The sequence below is a fragment of the Sebastes umbrosus genome, chromosome 15, assembly GCF_015220745.1.
Source record: "Sebastes umbrosus isolate fSebUmb1 chromosome 15, fSebUmb1.pri, whole genome shotgun sequence".
Classification (NCBI taxonomy): domain Eukaryota; kingdom Metazoa; phylum Chordata; class Actinopteri; order Perciformes; family Sebastidae; genus Sebastes; species Sebastes umbrosus.
In genome coordinates, this window is record NC_051283.1 from 5,982,793 (window position 1) to 6,002,578 (window position 19,786).

Here is a 19,786-nt window from a genome sequence, read left to right on the forward strand (position 1 = left end):
TATTTGTGACATCACAAATGGATAGAAATCCTGACGGCTTGTTTCAAAAGCTCAGTTTCTGAATACGGGCTGTGTGTATTTCTCTGTGGATTAAGCGTTTCGATACTTTCACAGTATTTATATAGAACTTAAACCTGCTCTATAATATAAAAGACATGAAAATGTCACTTTTTACAATATGGGACCTTTAAGGTTAGGATAGGTCGTCGGCAGCAAGTCTCACCAGTTTTTGCAAAATTCGTTTTTTTTTCGCAATTTGGGGGTTACCTTCCAAACACGACCAAAAAGAAGAAAAAAAAAGGCTACCAATTCCCTCTACAGCTGGTGTTTTTTGTAGCGAGAGAAAGTTTCTGCTGTCCTTTGTAGCTAAATATCTTATAATGACATCACATCACATTGTCTATGTTTGACCACTTTTCCACATGTCAAAATACAATCGCAAAGAACAACCCCCTACCAAGAAATGCAATGCACATCATGCTGAAAGATACAAAATCTTAAAGGTGTGGGTGGTTCCTTTAAGATATACAAGGTTGCCACAGTACTTGCTGCTCTGTGTTGCGTATCAGAAAATGACATAGAGATAGTGCATGGCTCATTTGGCAGTAATGTCCCTGGGTCTTCAGGCTCCCTGAGACAGTAAATTCTTAAACATCTACACGCACATCCTAAAAGACACTAGGTCAAAAAGTTCTCCCTGAGGTCACTGATAAAGCATTTAACGTACACAGATGGAAAAATTAAACACTGGAATGCTGTGTTGTTTTCTGTGCAATGACCATCCAGTTAAATTGTAGATTTGTAAAATCAGCAAACAATTACACAGCAATAGAAATGTCAGAATTTGTCAAAAAAAAGTTGTGAAATACTGCACAGCATGTGTACAAAGGAAGTCAAAAGCTTTGCAGAATTGAGTCGTTTCAGTTTTACAAAGGTTCAAATGAAACTATTGAAGCTGTCAAACGTTCAGTCTGCTCTTCAGAGAGAATAATTCTGAATAAATAGTTCATATAAAAAAGATAATATCTATATACATTCAGCCCCCTTCACTAACACGAGTGAAGGACGGTTAATAATAACTGAGCAAATATTGTTTATGTGGAAACAAATCCCTGATACACGTGTGAACATTCCCTTCAGACAAAAGTCTGCCATACAATCAATACTGGTCTTGCATATAATTTCTAATAAAGACTTTCACCACTACTGGGATAAAAGTAGAATTAGTTTTGTGAAAAAATGTTGTTTTTAGCTCTCATCAACCCCATTGGAAAGTGGAGGTTATGGCACTTCTGTTGTTTGACATTCACTATAATACCTGAAAATGTTTTCCAATAAAGGCGGACACAAATAGCCCAGGATATGTTTTCTCTTACATTCACATGTTGGATTGTTTACCTCATCTTTCTAGTTTAGTAATAAAAGAAAATTATTATTTGGGACACTTTTTTTCATTGAGATTTACGTCGTAATTATTTAAAGGAATAATTGTAATTCAGAATAATTTCAAAAAAAGGTCTTCATTTTCTTAATCATTTTGGGAGAATAAAGTTGTAATTTTACAAGAAAATAAGTCTGAATATATTATTACATTAAAAAATGTAATGTAATGTTTGTCGTATTTTGAGAAAAAAGTTTGCTACTCATATTTTAGACTTTTTAGATATCATTTAGATTTTGTTTCACATTTATTCTCATTATTATCTACCCAAGATCTTCCTCGTTGTCAGAGTTTTGGTTCATTTTGTAAAAAGAAAGTAAAGATGAGACACCAAAGTATGGTTTACATATTGTACTACCTCATTTGCAAGAGTCTTCATCATTTCAAGTGTTAAATGTAAAAAAGAAATGTTTTTTTTTCATGATCCTAATACCCTGTGGTATCACTTGATCAACAGGGTGTAATCTTGGAGGGATTTTAACCAAATCCTCTATTCTGAAACCAGGCACAAGGGTTTGACTGACAGCATATGAACTCTGATATGAGTACAGGGAGAATGTGAGAGTCACATTCATGCCCGAGTGTGGTTCATTCTTGTATAGACCTTTTTTTCACAGCAGATGTTTTGATTTGTCATAACAGGAAAAAGACCTCAGTTCCTATGAAGTGTCCCAATAAGGCAAACATGCACGATACCAGTGCCAAAACCCCCAAATTGAGGTGGACCGATGCTGATCAACCAGGGCCGATAGGACGTTTTACAAACTATCGTTATTGGTGGAACTGAGATCTGATAGTGGCCGATGGCTCCACATGGGGACGTACATCACTGTTTAGCATTGAGGCTCCATACACAAATTCAAGGTAGAGGGGGAGAAAAAAAGTTATCTCTCGACTATATAACACAAACAGCTCTTTGTCCCAAATACAAGCAGACAGGGAGGAAAATAAATCATTCACTGTTACTTTAACTTGCCAATTTGGCGTTCTCTCTTCCAAATAATCCAACCACATAACTATCCATTCATGAAATTAAATTGCAAACTTTAGGATCCTCTTTACCTCGGGAATAGGCACCAACATTAATGGCTCGTAAGAGCGGCATTTAATGAGGTAACGGGACGTGCAACATGAAGTAATCCTGGCCAGTTATAAACCACAGAACGGCGCATCACCCATTGTAAATAAATAGAACATATTCCAATGATGTAATCCACCAAATCACACTTCAGGATGATCTCTTACTAATGATTTAATTCAGAGTGACGGCAGAAGTAGCCGACTAGGCTGCTGCAGAAGTTAAGAAGATATTGGCCGATTAATAAGCTATCGGCATTTTCCTGCTCCAAACTATCGTTATTATATCGGCCTTTAAAAATCTGTTATCAGTCGACCTCGACACCCAACATCTAAATGAAATACAGCATTTTATAAATTGCACCATAAAGTGCTTTTCCTGTTCTGACATGTGAAAACATCTGCTGTAAAAACTAACGTCTATTATAACCATCATGTAGATTTTATGTCAAATATTTGTGTATTAGTCAAGCCCTCCTGGTGCATTTGTTTTCACACACCCTGTATGTGTGCTATGCTTTGTAGAGTTGTAAACCAGCAAGATTTTTGTATTTGAATTTTGTTAAAAATAAAATAATATCGGTGGCACACATGACGTCAGATCAGTCCAGGGACTTGATATCTGGTGCTACTATACGGCTGAATCAACGGGAAGTCTGATTGTTTCATTCCAAAGCTAAGACACTTATCCAACGGCAGAAAAAAACAACTAAGAAAGAAAAATAAAAAAACATGTCTGCCGGCGCTCTATTGAACTACACATCACATCAGTACCACAGTGATGCCGTTCAATAAAATAAACCCTGAGGTAGCTCTTCCTATAAGCAGTGTTCCAGTGAAAAACCTCACAGTTCACTCTGAGTTCTCAGAGAGGGCGGCCTGGCTTCGCTCCTCTTCCTCGTCCCTCTGTGAGGAAGCTGGAGACGAAAGCTGCTGCTGCTGCTGCTGCTGCTGCTGCTGCTGCTGCTGCTGCTGCTGCTGCTGCTGCTGCTGCTGCTGCTGGGCTTTGACCGGACAGCTGGCCACCATGTGGGAAACACTCTGACAAAAATGGCACTTTTTGGGCTGAGGGGGCAGCTGACACTCTTTGGCGTGATGGCCGGGTCCTCCACAGTTGTAGCATCTAGAATGAACAGAAAGACAAAAAATTACCTCAGAGGGGCTATTACTGTACTATCGAACACGGATTGGACCAAAACGTCCAGATCTGCGTCCGCATTAATATGTCACATTTGTACTTCTTAAGACAACAGAAAATTACCCTGTTAACCCATCCATTTTTAATGTTTAAGGCGTTTAAAATCTGGTGCTACAACTTCATCAGTTTCTGAATTTACTTAAAAGATAAACCCCTTGAGATGCACCATCTTGTTTTCAAAGAGGTCATCAGGCACAAAACATGGATGTTATCAAACATTTAAAGGTCCCATATTGTGAAAAGTAAGATTTTCATGTCTTTTATATTATAAAGCAGGTTTCAGTGCTATATAAATACTGTAAAACTATCAAAACGCTCAATACACGGAGAAATACACACAGTTTATTTCCTGTTGCAGTGTATGTAAATGACATCAGCTGACAGGAAGTAAACATGGACCCAAACTGTTGCCTAGCAATGCAATTCCGTTGTAATTCCGTTGAAATGCACTAAAACGGAGCGTTGCAGACAGAGGGTCAATACAGGTATATTCAGGCAGACAGTACGAGGAGAATCATTTTTTGAACATTACAGCATGTAAACATGTTCTAGTGGAAACATAAAATACAAGTATGAACATGAAAATTAGCACGATATGGGATCTTTAAGCACATTATTACACATTAATATTATTATTATTAATAATAATAATAATATTAATAATAATAATAATAATTATAGTAACAATAAATTAAACGATTCAATGACACAAAGCAATCGACATAGTAACATCAACAAGGACATACACATGAGGACTCTCCCTCCATCCCAAACCACACAACACAATAAAAAAACAACAAAACATGAAATAATGAACATAATAATAAAATAACATTATGTCAAAGTCTACTTGTAAACTGAAAATGATGGTAAATAAAATCAAAAACAAGAAGAAGTAGATTTAAGATTAAAAAAATAAGCAGATAAGTAGATTTAAGATAATAATAAAAAAAAAGCAGTGAATTGAATACCTTCCACCAGCAGAGGGCAGCACAGCCCATCTGATCTGGTGTCAGATCCTCTTTAACAGATCTGTCACCATGCTGTCCACATTAACTGCAGTCCCAGTGGTGGACAGCTGTTAAGGGATTCGACCGAATTGATCTCCGTCCCTCAAGAGATCGTTTATAGGATACTTTGACAACCTTTGTTGTTCTACCAATCAAGTTAAAAAGGTTTAAAGTCTCCCTGCACTCAGAACTGTGTTGTTTTTGTTTCTCGTTCCTTCACTGTGATGTTTGAGCTTCACTGTGCAGAGTTTGTTTTCACATTCACCTGCTGAAAGAGAGTATGCAGAGTATTTTACATGTCTTCAAACATGTCTGGAAGAGATCTTTATTACAAGGAACTTAAATTTTGCGATCATTCAATCATTAAAAATAACTATATAGAAAAAGCAAATCTTCTCGCTGACGGTCTTGTTTACTTGTAGGAGGTATGATGGCATTTGCATAGCATTAATTCATGCAGTTGCAGTATACAGTTGTTTTAAATGTGTGTTTTTTTTGTCTCATGCATTGTACATCCCCCTCCATCTTTGTAGTCCATGCATCTCATGGGACTACAACACCAATGAGTGACGGTGCCTTCAAATGAAACTCGTGAGCTCGTGTTTACAACATGGGAAGTCGTGTACACGATATGCGTGGCGTTCAAGTGGTTAAGTTGTGAGAACACCGTTGCTAAGCAATGGCAATATTAACGTTACTGTCAGCGTCTAGATGCCACAGAGGCTAACGAATTAGCAAGCTAGCAAGTGGGTAACATAATGCAGGACGACAGAGGAGAAAGATGAGGCATTTTCCTCAGATATATTACAAAATTACCAAGAAAAACAATATATGACTAATATTACAATATATCAACTTATTATGCACCGAAAAATTAACTTCCAAGGCCTCCGTCACAAATCGTGAACTCTGAGCTTTCAGAAACTTTCAACTTACGAGGACGTGAATACGACAAGAGGGGGTAGTTCATATGGACTCTTCTCGTAAACACAGTAAACACGACCTCATATAAAGGCACCATGTGATCTTGTGTCAGGGATACACAGATGTTTTGCATTGGGGCTAACCTGAATGTATACACATATTTACATACTAACATTTCTTGCTGCCTACTTCTGTTTACCTGGTATGTCTGAGGAAGGCCTGCGACTGAAAGCTTGTGAATGGAATTAAATAGATAGGCTATAATTAATATCACAATATTACAATTGTCTTTGCGGTATCAACATTTATCACAGTATGACAAAACTGTGTTGACTGTGAAACTGTTTGACTTCTCATAGCAGGAAAAGCACAGGTTAATAACATTGATGATTGCTGGAGGGACCTGCTGCTGGGTATACTGGCTCACTGACATTGATATGTGGCAACAGACATTGCGCATCTACATTTAATCTTGAACATTGTGTTAACTCACACTAATAAGTTTTTATCTGCCTTTCTACACGGCAAAAATGTGCTACTTTTACGCTCACACTGTACGGATTCAGTCAGACTCGACCAATTTGAGGCTAAAGTCGGTACAGTGTCTGCTCATCTTTACTGAGGCACCTCGTGGAGCAGAGCCATCATTAATGTGATTAATTACACCTGTGCTTTTTCTGCTATGGCAAGTCTCATAATAATGTCTGGTGTGAAAAAGGCACCCACATGTAGAAAACTGTTTCTAACTGCAAATTAAAGAGAGATTTGTCAAACAATAACCAGATAAGATCATATTTTCACAATAGGAAGCCACTGAAAAAGTCACGATTCTGCAGTTAAACAGGCCAAAGCCTGAATTAATCTCCACACAACAAGCTGCTCTGGTTAAACACAACACTACTGCTAGCGTTTGTTGATCTCGTAGCTCGATGTGTATTGTTATCAGTAAATCAATGCTGAGAAAGCTAATGATCAGTAGCTAAGTGAAATCCTGTTGGTGAATTCATTAGGGCGGGATAAATAAGGCCAGTGAGGCTCGAGCTCTGTGTGGTGTGACACAAAGAGACATCGGCCACTTAAATGAGGGAGCAAAAAAAACATTGATTTCTTTGTGGACAATCTGGTTTTCTACGGGCCCTGGCTTTTCCCTTTAGCTCTCCATCTGCAGTCGAACAAAGTAATTAAAAGTAAACAGAGGAGGGATCTCAAGCAAGATTCATGTCTCTTCATATAGTGCAGAATTAAATGGAAACCAGGCACGTTAAATCTAACAGCAACCTTTGGTCAAGCTTTGTGTAAATTCACAAACTGACACTGTGGAAACTGTTAATCAAAACTAACTGGCAGATATCTGATGTATTCTGATGGCAAATCCTCCTCCTACAGTGACAACCTCTTTAAGGATACAACTTCTCGTTTCTTTTACTTCTCTCTTGACGACAAATCTCATTTAAGACCACAACAAACAATGTGTTTGTCGGTACTTTCCTACCCCGTCTGTGGTCTATTTGTTATTATTTAGACACAAATCTTAACGCTGCATTCACTTTTCTGCAACAAGCATTCACATAAAATCATATCTTGACCTTGAGCAAACTATCTCTTGTTCCACCAATACAAGTGTTTTTAGCTGCTAAATGCTCCACTGTGTTCACCAGCTAGTCTCTAACTGCAGCCCCTCTCACACACGCACTGCAATCCTGAACTTATCTAGACATTAAACCGGAGGAGATGTGAGAACGCAAATGTCCAAATCATTCGGACCAGACATTAAATGGACTTTACCCTGCCGGTACAAAGTCTGTGTAACGTCCAATAGAGCTCATGTGTGAATAGAGCAGTGGGCAACCTCCGGGGTCTGAGAAGTGAAGTCAATGCTTAAGTACCTTAGACTTGCATTCTTTCTAATAGCCAGCAGAGGGTGACTCCTCTGGTTGCAAAAAGAAGTTGGATTGTATAGAAGTCTATGAGAAAATGAGCCTACTTCTCACTTGATTTATTACCTCAGTAAATATTGTAAACATGAGTTTATGGTCTCAATCGTTAGTTTCAAGTCTTCTTCAATACAGCATGATGTTCATTTAGTAAATTATGGTCCCATTTAGAGTCAAATAGACCATAAAGCAGGGGATGCTTTAGGGCGTGGCTACCTTGTGATTGATATGTCGCTACCACAGCGTTGTCCGGTCTGGGAGTTGTCCGTGTTTTCGTCTTACAACTTTAACCCTTTCACAGTGTGTTTTCAGCTCATGAAAGTAACATATTGGTCGCCTAAAAATGTCTTTTTCAGCATTCGGTTGTACTTAGCTCCACCCTCTTGTGACACTCCTGGTTGCAAAAAAAACAACGTGGCGACGGCCAAGATGCCGAACTTGAGGCTTCAGTACCTGCAGTCCACAAACCAATGGGTGACGTCACGGTGACTACGTCCACTTCTTATACACTGTCTATGGAATAGAGATGCTCATTGTCCCACATTCACATTCACAACATCTCAGGGTGAAGAAGTATAGGGTCATTTACACAAAGATGCCAACGAAAATGTCTAACCGGAGAGACAACGAGACTTCCGTCGATAAGGGCCGACAACGAGACAAATTCAAGGAACGGCAAGAGACTCGTTGTTTATGACCAAATTACATCCTGCCTCCTGCACGCTGTACCGAGGTGCTGCATCTCGCCTACACCAAACAGAGTATTTTTCCAGTAGGTGAGAACGCAGTGCATGTGTAAAAGGGGGGTTCTGTCTGTGGTTGTGGTGCTGAGCAGGTAGTTGCACAGTGGGTTTAATATCAGAGCTTTTTCCACAGAAAACAGCTGCTGCAAATGGAAATCTGGTTGATGAGAGCGGTGAGACTGATCCAAAACAGTAAAGTTGCGGGACATAAAACCAAAATAATGAGCTGAAAAATGCTAAAGCAAGTATAGTTGAAGAGAAGTGCAGAGTGGAGCTCACACATATAAATTTATATAGTTTCATGTTTTTTCTGGTCACTGTAGATTTTATTAAACATTACTTGCCACACTACATTTGTTGGGGACTATTTTTTGCAGCGTATTAATCCCCATGTGGTGCTCTAGTGAGTATTTGTGGCAGCAGGCAGGTATAATGTGGGATTGAGTCAAATTAAACTACAGTGTGTGTGTTCATTGTAATGAAGGAACATGTCAGCTAGTGCAACAGTGTGGCTGAACCGATGTGTTTTAATAGTTTTCAGACAACAATGGAGCTTAAATTACTTATAATATAATAAAAACATAGAACATGTGTCTTTTAAAGCAGCATAATTCCGCCGGTGAGATAGTGAGTGATGAAACCCAGACGGAGCCCTGCATCATCTCACAGCTAACCACCACTTCCTTCCTCTCCTCCTCTTCCTCCCCCCCCCCCCCCCCCCCCCCACCTCCTCCTCCCATCAGGGCTCAGTATTGATCAGCGTGGCCACGAGGGCGGGAGAGGGATCTCCTTTGTTTCAATAGAACTGTGACCTCTGAACCCTGACCCCTCCTGCACCGCTCAACACCCCTCCTCCCACCCTCCACCATCCACCTCATTTGCACACCATATCCCATTGCTGCTATGGCAACGGCGACCTCTGACCTCTCTCCGGCACCTACATCTGTTATCAATTAAACGGAGAGGACTCTTTCCTCTTCTGAATACTATACGTTTATGTTTGGGAGAAAAGAGGAAACATGTGAATGCAATCAGACCTATATAGAGGGTATTTAAGGACAGGAAGCTGGGGGATTATTTTTATCACTGCAAACCGTGATTAATGAAATTCAGCTTAATAAAATGCTATCACATTAATAACCTTGTTGGATCTTAATGGCCTACAACCTGCAAATCAAACTCCTATATTCTTTAACTGCACATTTGGAACCAGTAAGAATAGAAAGTAGGAACATCTGAATGCAAATCCAGCAGGTATTTAAATTTGGGAAGATGTGGGATTGATTTCATTACTATGATTAATATGGTCAAATTTACAAGATGCTACCAAATTAAAAGCCTCGCTGAATCTCGATTGTCCAAACAAGCTTCAAAGACAAACAGAGCGACTGCAAATAAATGACAGCTTCCTCCACTAGTGTTCAATCACAGGTTAATTCATAGTTTTATACTTTGAAGTAATGAAGCTACACTGTGGTCAGCTCAGAAGCCAAAAGATGGAGCGTTGGGGGTTGAAGAAGCCTGAAGAGATCAAACCATCTATTGATTTAATTCAGCCTGCTGCTGCTGCTGCTGCTGCACAAAGAGACGACATTTACTTCTGTTTGAGAAAGATATTTTTAAGCCCAAAGCGTAACTTTCATCAATACAATGATAAACTGACATCACTTGTAAAACTGATATGAACGCTGCAAAAATATCCCTCTCAGCAGGTCATTGTTGTCTGTATTTTTAGACCTTAAAGTCTTAAAGGTCCCGTATTGTAAAAAGTGAGATTTTCATGTCTTTTATGTTATAAAGCAGGTTTAAGTGATATAAATACTGTGAAAAGTATCAAAACGCTCAATCCACAGATAAATACACACAGCCCATATTCAGAAACTGTGCATTTGAAACAAGCCGTCAGGATTTCTGTACATTTGTGATGTCACAAATCTACAATATTTAGACAATTTCACAGTTTTAAACGTAAACATTCTAAATGTGTCCCAATTTATTTCCTGTTGCAGTGTATGTGAATGACATCAGCTGACAGGAAGTAAACATGGACCCAAGCTGTTTCCTAGCAACACAATTCCGTTGCCATTTCGTTGAAATACGCTAAAACTGAGTGTTTCTCATAGAGGGTGTATACAGGTATATTCAGACAGACAGTATGAGAAAAATAATGTGTTCTTTGAACATTAAAGCATATAAACATGTTCTAGTAGAAACCCAAAATACAAGTATGAACCTAAAGATGAGCATGATATGTCCCCTTTAAAATCTTTTTCAAACTAATAGAATAATCTGCCACTGCACAAAGAATATGTGGACTTGTTTCTGATACAAATCAACTTTTTTTCTGATTCTAAGATCACAAATTGTAATATTGACATTTCTGTTCGAGTGTGTATCGAAAACAAACATTTTCATCAATGAGCTGTAGAGGTGACGGTTCCAGGCAAGCATGTTTCTCAAAATGTTGAACTTGCAAAAAATGAGCATGTGAATGTCCTCAGTCTGGACTCACCTGTCACCCTTGGAGCGTCGTTTCTGGCCGCTCTTCGGTCTTCTCTCGCTGCCCAGGCACGGCGCTCCGTTGGGCCCGGTAACCCGCACCGACTCCAGCCCTTTAGAGGATCTCTTAAAGGTGAACTCAACGGCTTCGCCTTCTCTGAGGCTGCGGAAGCCCTCCATGTGCAGTTTGCTCTGGAAACGAGAGAGAGCGAGGGTCAGAGAGTTAACAATCTATTGAGCACGATGGACCAATCAGGGAACTATGGGGAACATAACTGGTGATAACTGAGTGCTTCTGAGAACTCATGAAGCTTCCATGTTTTCCCAGGTTAAAATGACCGGTCAACCAGTAATGTGTTTGTCCAATCAGGTGCTCAAGTTAAAGGAACAGGGAAATAAGCGCAATTGGTTTCTCAAAGAGTCTGGCTCTGTCCAAACGTAACAAAAGCAGCTCTAAAGCACATTATGTTTCCTGCATTTAATCTGTACAAACACCAGAAATGTAAAAACGACAAGTTGTGGTTTTATTGGGGGCTTTGTGTAGGACTATTTCTACAGAGAATTATCACCTGAATCTGCAGCTCCCATCAGCTTTACGGAGCTTTATAGAGAGCTTCAGCTCATTGTTTAGCTGTCGGGCTGCAACTTTACTGTTCTGTTTCAGTCTCACGGCATAGCATCTTTATCAGCCACAGCAGGCAGCTGTTTTCATTGAGGAAGCTCTAGAAACCCACTGTACACTACCTGCTCAAAAGCAAACAGCAGACAGACCCAGTTAGAGACTAGCTGGTGAACATAGTGGAGCATATAGCAGCTAAAGAGACAAATATTTCCCCCCAAGTGCTGGTGGAGACCAAACACAGAGCTAAAAGAGAGTTAATATTGGACATAAACACGACTCCAAATGAATGATCATGTTGCTCTGCAACTGCTGGATGTATAAATAAGCAGCTGTTTGCTTACAAGTTCACCATATCAACTTAAAAGGTGATGAAATGTCAGCGTCAGTTAACTGTTATTTTGGCAGTTTCTGAAAAAATAAATACAGTTGTTTAGGGGAGAAAGGTGCTAGATGTCTAAGCTTAAAATCAATTCCATTTGTGGTCCTTACAAGACAAAGGTGCAGCTCACTTAAAAATTGGCCGCACACTTTTGAGTACAATTTTACTGAATTTACTTTCAAACACCCCTCCTCCCCTTGCACGTCTCCAACCAAACCTCCACAGCATTCCCCAACCCCACCCTGCTCCCTCAGCACCACCACCACCACCACCTTCATGCAGCCACAGACTCTCCAAAAAAGAGTCCATCTGGTCAAGTCTCCAGATGACCACTGCTACTACTGGAGGATGCTGGGAAATGACACAAGGGAGGAGGAGAGTGCATTCCTGGGATAGCTACCAGAATGTATGTATCCTGAGGAGAGTAAATCACCCAACAGTGAGCTACACTATTGATCTTTCACTGAGTTGCTTTACAATTGTCGTGGTAAATAAAAAGAAGGATCTACCACACAGTGAACACGCCAAACACCAGCTGTACTTAAGGTATATGTATATAACTTACTATCCCTTTAAACTCCAATGCTATCACTATGAATAGTCTCTAAGTAAATACAGTTTTAATGTGAACAGCACATCCTTTGTTGTCTCAGTATGGTCTACTGCTACAGTATGTTGCTGTATTGCTATAGCTTTGAGATTATTTCCCATTTTGACTCCACCTTGGTGAAAAGTAGGATGGTGGCAGAGATATCTCAAAACATCAGAGCAGAAGAAAACAGAAGCAAATAGAGAAAACACAATTAAATGAAAAAAAACATTTTCTAGCATACCACCCATCCACCAAACAATAAGAGTATAATAAAGTCCATCTAGGTTCAGCCTGGCTGCAGACACAAGCCAACCAGCAACGAGCCTTAATGGTTATTTGTTGCTTCGTACACATTAAAGCTGCTGCTGGCTGAGCTGGAGGAAATATATAAAGTAATCCTGCTGACCAGTATGACCAGTATGACCACAGGATCTGTCGATTGCACTTTACTGGGAATAACAGTCAGACAATTTCACCTTAATGAATGTCCTTTTGTTACTCTCGACCAAAGCACACTATAGTAGGCAAAGTTGAGGTCAGCTCAGAGAACATGATTTAAAACGACAGAAGAAATTGTGATTTTTTTTAACCTTTTAAAAACATGTCATTGTTTGCATGATCCTGTTTAAATCTGTTTAAAATATATAAAAAAAAACATATAGCTAGAGCACTCATTCATTTCGCAGTGGAAAGCTAAGGTTCTGTCTTTCGCATCATCAAGTTGTATGCTCGTGATGACGTCATTATGTTACATGCGGAACGTAACGAAACTATCAAGTGCTCCTTTGCACCCGATCTGCTCATAAAAATGAGCACATCTCAAAAACTACAAAAATGTTCATAGTTCATATAACTTATGGAGTGTTAAGAAATATTTTTTTCATGTTTCTACATTTAGAAATATTTTGAATCAATATGTTTTGTGTGTTTACAGTATTTAGTAATATTTCATGAAAAAAAAGTCAGATTTTTGTATTTTTTTTAACGCCATTAAAGCATCCCCTGCTTTATGGTTTATTTGACTCTAAATGGGACCATAATTTACTAAATGAACATCATGCTGTATTGAAGAAGACTTGAAACTAGCGATTGAGACCATAAACTCATGTTTACAATGTTTACTGAGGTGATAAATCAAGTGAGAAGTAGGCTCACAAGTAGGCTCGCAAGTTTAAGACACTTCCCTTTTCAGACCCGGAGTTGCCCGCTGGTTCCAATAAGTCTCTGCATACCAGAACCTTCAAACCTGCTGCATTTCAAATGAGCAGGTGTGCAGAATTAGCTAACTGACTGGTCATACATACACAAGATATTGAAAATTGATCACAAACTACCAATCTGCCTTAATGTGAGGTTATTTGTTCAAATTTGGCTCCTCTGCACTGCCTCTACTACAATGTCCCATCAGACCAAACCTCTGCACACCAAATAGACATTTCACTGAAGCCTAAAACAAGCATGAGCAGGGCTCTGATCCCCTCTCTCTCTCTCTCTTTCATCAGATGATCTACAGCAGCACTGTGCCGGGTAACCTGAGAACAGGTCTCTCTACCAACAGGCTCCACACGGGAGGTGGGACTGGGTGGGCTCCCTGATGCTTTAATGACTTTATAACAGGAAGCAGGGCTGGATGGGGAGAGGAATGAGCCTTGTTATCTCTGCTTTAGCCTCTAACCCCTGTTAAATAGAAATGGAGGAGCTTGACACCTTTGAGGTTCCACCGCAAACATCCGTCTTGGTGGTGAGGTGAGTGGGGGGAGTTACAGCACTGACTTTAAGGATGTGTTAATCTTCAGGTAATTTTACACAAAAACATATCAGGTGTCTTACATTCTTCTTACCAGCTGTTTTTGTGGGATAATGCCTGACTTTACTCCAGAGAGAAGTCCATTTCTCTCAACCATCATGTCTATAAACTGAAGCAGAGTTTCCTAAAAAAACATCTTTACATTTAAGAAGCAAAATCTGTTGGTTCTCATAAATAAACTGGGTTTTACACATGCTGAATATGTGATAGCTTTTACTTTGGAGGAGAAAGATTTCGTTCTGCTTTTGAACAAGCTCTTACATTGTACTGAGGCGTATTGCTCCCACGCCTGAAAAAGAAAAACAGATCGTTATCACGTATACTTGTAATGTGAAAAGTTTCTTATAAAAAGATGTTTTCACGTTATTCCGACATACAAACAGGGCGATGCTGCACCCCGACACGAAGCGATCAGGGTTTATTTAGCAACAATGACTCCCTAGCTGTACATTATCCTGTTTATGACACGGCTACTTACTTAAGAAATCAATAAGTTCACACGAAAACGGTCAGCCAGAGTCTGACATCAAAACTGCGTCCATAGCAACTATCGGTTAAGTTATACATAGCAACGGTCCGACATAAAGAAACAACAGGTCAGGATTTCTATCCATTTGTGACGTCACAAATATACAATATTTACACCATTACACGGTTTTAAACGTAAACATTCTAAATGTGTCCGAGTTTATTTCCTGTTGCAGTGTATGTAAATAACATCAGCTGACAGGAAGTAAACATGGACCCAAACTGATGCCTAGCAACGCAAATCTGTTGCAATTCCATTGAAATGCACTAAAACGGAGCGTTTCAGACAGAGGGTGAATACAGATGTATTCAGGTAGACAGTTTGAGGAAAATAATGTGTTTTTTGAACATTACAGCATGTAAACATGTTCTAGTAGAAACACAAAATACAAGTATGAACCTGAAAATGAGCACGATATGGGACCTTTAACATGGACACCAATTAAAAGCTTTCCTGATTATTCTCTGGAGAATCGGATGAATACATCAGGAAGGTGTGTTATAACCAATATGTGACAAGCAGCAGGTATAGCATCTCACCTGGTGGACGAACACGTCCAGCAGCTCCTCCAGAGCAGTTCCGTCCCTGCTGCTCATGGACAGGAAGCCGAAGCCCATCCTCATGTTGAACCACTTGCAGACGCCGCTGCCCCGGGACAGACCCTCCTCCTCCTCTTCCTCACTCTGCGCACCGCCTGCTGCTGCTGCTGCTGCTGCTGCTGCACATCACACAGAAACACACAAACACAGTGATGATGGTCACAATAAAGAGTGAGATGAATGGCTGGTTGTCTATATGGTTGAAACGGCAGCAAAGTGAAGCGCAGAAGGGCCGCGTGCGTCTGACGTTTTGCGTAATGACCCGGAAAAAAAACAATAAAGTAACAGCCCGGGCTGTAATGATATACTGTTATATATATATATATATACATATATATATATATATATAAATGTCATATGTTCAATAATGTTCATATTCATAATCAGTTAATCTGCATATATTTACCTGGTCATCAATTTTTTTGTCAATTAAATGTCGGAAATTGTGAAAAAAAAAATGCGCATTACAATTTCTCAAAACCCAAGATTTTTTTTTTTTTGAAAATAAATCCAAAATATATTCAATTTACTATCATAGAAGATTTTAGAAACATTTTTCGCATTTTCCTTTAAAAAGGATTTAATCGATTATTTTCAGTCGGGTTTTTTTTCGCCTTTATTTTACTTTTCTTGTTCAACTCTATTACTACTACTTTAATCACACCACAACTGCTAAATATGATAAACTGCGGCTTATTAACCCAGCACTGACATAATTCATGAAGTAAGTTAATGACAATAGAATCAAATCAGTCTATATCCACTAATAATTAATAAAGAAATAGTTTCAGCCATAAATAATGATGATTGTAACAAATTCTGTATTTTGTTCACTAATACACTTATGATGTAATACGATATGAATCATTGGCCTACTGAATATATATAAATGTGTTTGATCTAATATATTTGTATAGATTATAAATATTCAGAGTGAGAATCGCTTTATTCGCCAAATTCACAATGCACACAGGGAATTTTACGCAGTAAAAACAATTAAGTAAAAAAGGTTAAGTTAAAAAGTTAAATACAATAATTATATACACTTAAGATTGATAAAATGCTACATTCTCATCAGTTTTTACAATAATAGAGTAAGTACATTTCTTAATATATTTTTAAATAGCCTACGTGCATGTCCTAGCAGGCCTTCAAAATAAAATACACCTTCCCTCTCTTCTGACAACATTAAAATGCATAAAAAGCCAAATCTTTATGGAAGCAAATCCTTAAAACCCCTGTTTGTGTTTCTCCAAAGCTTCTCAGATGAAGAGAGATTTAATAACAACAATAAAAGTTGTATCTCTCAGTAAATGTTTGTTGGTGTCTTTAAAGTGCACCTCCACTCTGCCTCCACATCAAAACAAGCAGACACCAAGAAATGGCAGCACTTCTGCAGAGATGTTTCTGAATAGACAAGCACCCAGCAGCCTCCTCAGAGAGGACAGAAGAAGACAATACCAGAGGAAGAAGAAAAAGCCAGCTCTCCCTTCAGCCTCTTTTCTATTCAACCTCTTTCAGAGCATCTGCAAAATAAGCTCTTCATACCTTCTGCCATGATGGTGGGAGGTTTTTTCTCAGCCTCCTGCAGAAAAGAGCTCTAAAGATCAGATGAAGTGAGTGAAATGCATGCTGGACATCCGTGTTGATGATAATCCTCCAGGAGATGGACTGCCCTCTCTCTGCTTCCTGCTCTCTTCTCCCACAATATGCAGAAAGCCCCTTGACCCTCCTACCTCTAGTAACCCCCACTGACCACACACACCCACACTCACACGCACGCACGCACACACATACACACACACACACACACACACACAACGACCTTTTCGGTCAAGTCCACGTGATTTCCAGTCGCAGATAAATCACACATGTCCAATAAGACATAGGGAGCCAAAACAATTGACAAAATGACCAATCAGGGCTTTGGACGATGAATTAAGGGCCTAGAAGGAGATCACCCCGCCCACTGACACCCTCCAACACACACACACACACACACACACACACACACACACACACACACAATAATAAATCCCATCTGCAAAGCGTTTTGCAGCTACTGTTCAAATTAAAGATGGTGTTTCTCCTCCATTTTCATAATCCAAATTTGCATCTCTCTCTGGGAGCTATTTAAAAATGATGTGTTAATATAAGGACAGAAATGATATGAACAAAAAAAGTTAATTTGTTAAAAAGCACAATGAGATTTTAGGGTAGACTATATCCTTCTAATACCTGCCTGTGGGCCACACAAAATGTTGGACTAATGTAATAAATGTAATTGTAAAAAGTAAGAAATAATAATGGGGGTGTTTGATGGTGTTGCATTTTTGAGAGATAAAAATGAGTCAACAATACTGAGGCACTCCGAATAAGTTATATAAATAAAACTAATGCTAGTAGCAGGACAAGCAAAGTCTCACTACTGTGAAACCGACTCTTAATTTTTTACTTCAGCATTCCATTAATTTAATAATGATTACCTATAAGGTATGAAGCTATAATTATACAGTATGCCTTATATACATTTTAATAATAATTGGCCTCTAATAGGCTACTGTGTAAGGTATAAATGAATGGAGTATAATATGTTTAGTTGAGGGGCTTTTTAAAACTGACCGAATAACATGAAAGCCATCAGGGATGACTTTTGTTTTACAGGTTGAAAACCTCTTAAACCATGCAGATAATCCATTAAACACCCCTTAATATGTTATAATCTTTATGTGAAATTCATGTGGTTTTTGAAGGGTGGTAGGTAGGAATATTATTATTATAATTTTTTTAAGGGTTTTTAGCCCTTAAAAATGCCATAATCAATAAGGAAAGTCCATTAAAAGCCTAATTAAAACCCATTAATATACAATCCTCCATTAAATTATTAATTATTTTCCTCCAAATCTAGAACCTATTAAATACTTCAGTACTGAACAGAGATTACTTAAAATATCATTCATTCATTGAATGTACTGATAATATATAATAAGAAGAATATATTTCTTATGTAAATTTAGAGGAAAGTCATGTATCAATTAAAGTCTGCTCATCTTGGTATTTAAGGACTTTTGGAATTATTTTTAAGAGTTTTTTAATAACACCTTAAATTGATAATTAATGAATTTGTGAAATATTTAAAATGCGAGTTTAAATTAAGGAGTCATGTACCACTTCAAATGTACTTTAAGTTAAGGAGTTTTAAAGGGGTTTACACCTTTACAAATTAACAGAAAAATGAGTCACAGCATGAGAGTAATAAAGTGTTAGACATACCTCAGAGGAGACACTGGTCCTGAATGGTCTCCAGGTGAGCGGCATGTGGACATTATGATGCATTTATATTGTCCAACAGGTGACATTTAGACACCAGGTGGTGGTGATCTGCCCCTTCCTGATCCTTTCAGGGTGAATTTGTTGCAGATGAAATGAAGCTTCCTGCTTTCATTGTCTCTGCTGAGGTGATTCACCTCCACCTGTTACAGTCTGTGAGAAGACATACGGTGGCCCGGTGGAGTCATTCATCCACACTCATTAATTAGTAATCGGTCGCTTTCAAGCTGCTGTAGCAGCACCACAAACCTGCTCTCATCACCGCTGAGTCATGGAACTTCCTGTAATGACACGCACACACACACACACACACACACCAGGCATTACATATGTGCAGACATAATGAGCTTAAGCCAGCAGTTTTTCTGACTTCCTGTGAACGAGTGCAGCTTAAAGAGATGGGGTTGTATGAGGTACTTATCCATAGTCAGTGTATTACATACAGTAGATGACGGTCGGCGTGCCCCCAGTTTGGAGAAACAGACAGGAGCACCGGCACCGGAGCAAAGCAATACAGTGTTTTGGACGAGGACGGCAGAAAAAAACGTATTTTAGCCACTTAAAAGTAAGGATCACCTAAAAAAATTGATATCCTTTTAAGTGTACGCTATATTTAGAATATATTCCGACAGCGAATTGAACTTAAAGTGAAACATATCAATACTGTTTTTGTCATCTGAGCCTGCTGGCTTTGGAGAGAGCATAGATTTATTTCCCTTTTCAGTTCAGCTCCCCGTCAGATAGGAGAAGAAAAGGGCTGTCTGACGACAAGATAAAGCGGTGAAAATATTCTAAATATAGCGTACACTTGAATGGATATCGATTTTTTTGGGGCGAGCCTTCCTTTAAGGTGCCTAAAATAAATTTTGCTGTCATCCCCATCCACAGCAGTACATTGCTTTGCTCCGGTGTCGGTGCTCCTGATGTCTGTTTCTCCAAACTGGGGGTGTGCTGACCGTCATCTACTGTAAGTAGTACACCGACTATGGATAAGTACCTCATACAACCCCACTTCAAAACACCTGAACTATCCCTTTAATGTCTCTACGCATTGTGTGTGTGTGTGTGTGTGTGTGTGAGGTGTTGCCTGATGAAAAACAAA

The 19,786-nt window shown here is 39.0% G+C and overlaps 1 protein-coding gene across 1 annotated transcript; it reads right to left on the reverse strand.

Annotated features, from left to right (window-relative positions):
• Positions 1–1,650: 1,650 nt before the first annotated feature.
• LOC119503528 (protein lin-28 homolog A-like) lies at positions 1,651–18,680 on the reverse strand. The gene is made up of 4 exons (XM_037795369.1): positions 18,628–18,680; positions 15,295–15,472; positions 10,840–11,018; positions 1,651–3,641 (listed from the first exon to the last, which is right to left on the reverse strand). Exons 1-4 carry the CDS (start codon positions 18,678–18,680, stop codon positions 3,371–3,373), a joined length of 681 nt encoding a protein of 226 aa, XP_037651297.1. The 3' UTR covers positions 1,651–3,370.
• Positions 18,681–19,786: the final 1,106 nt, after the last annotated feature.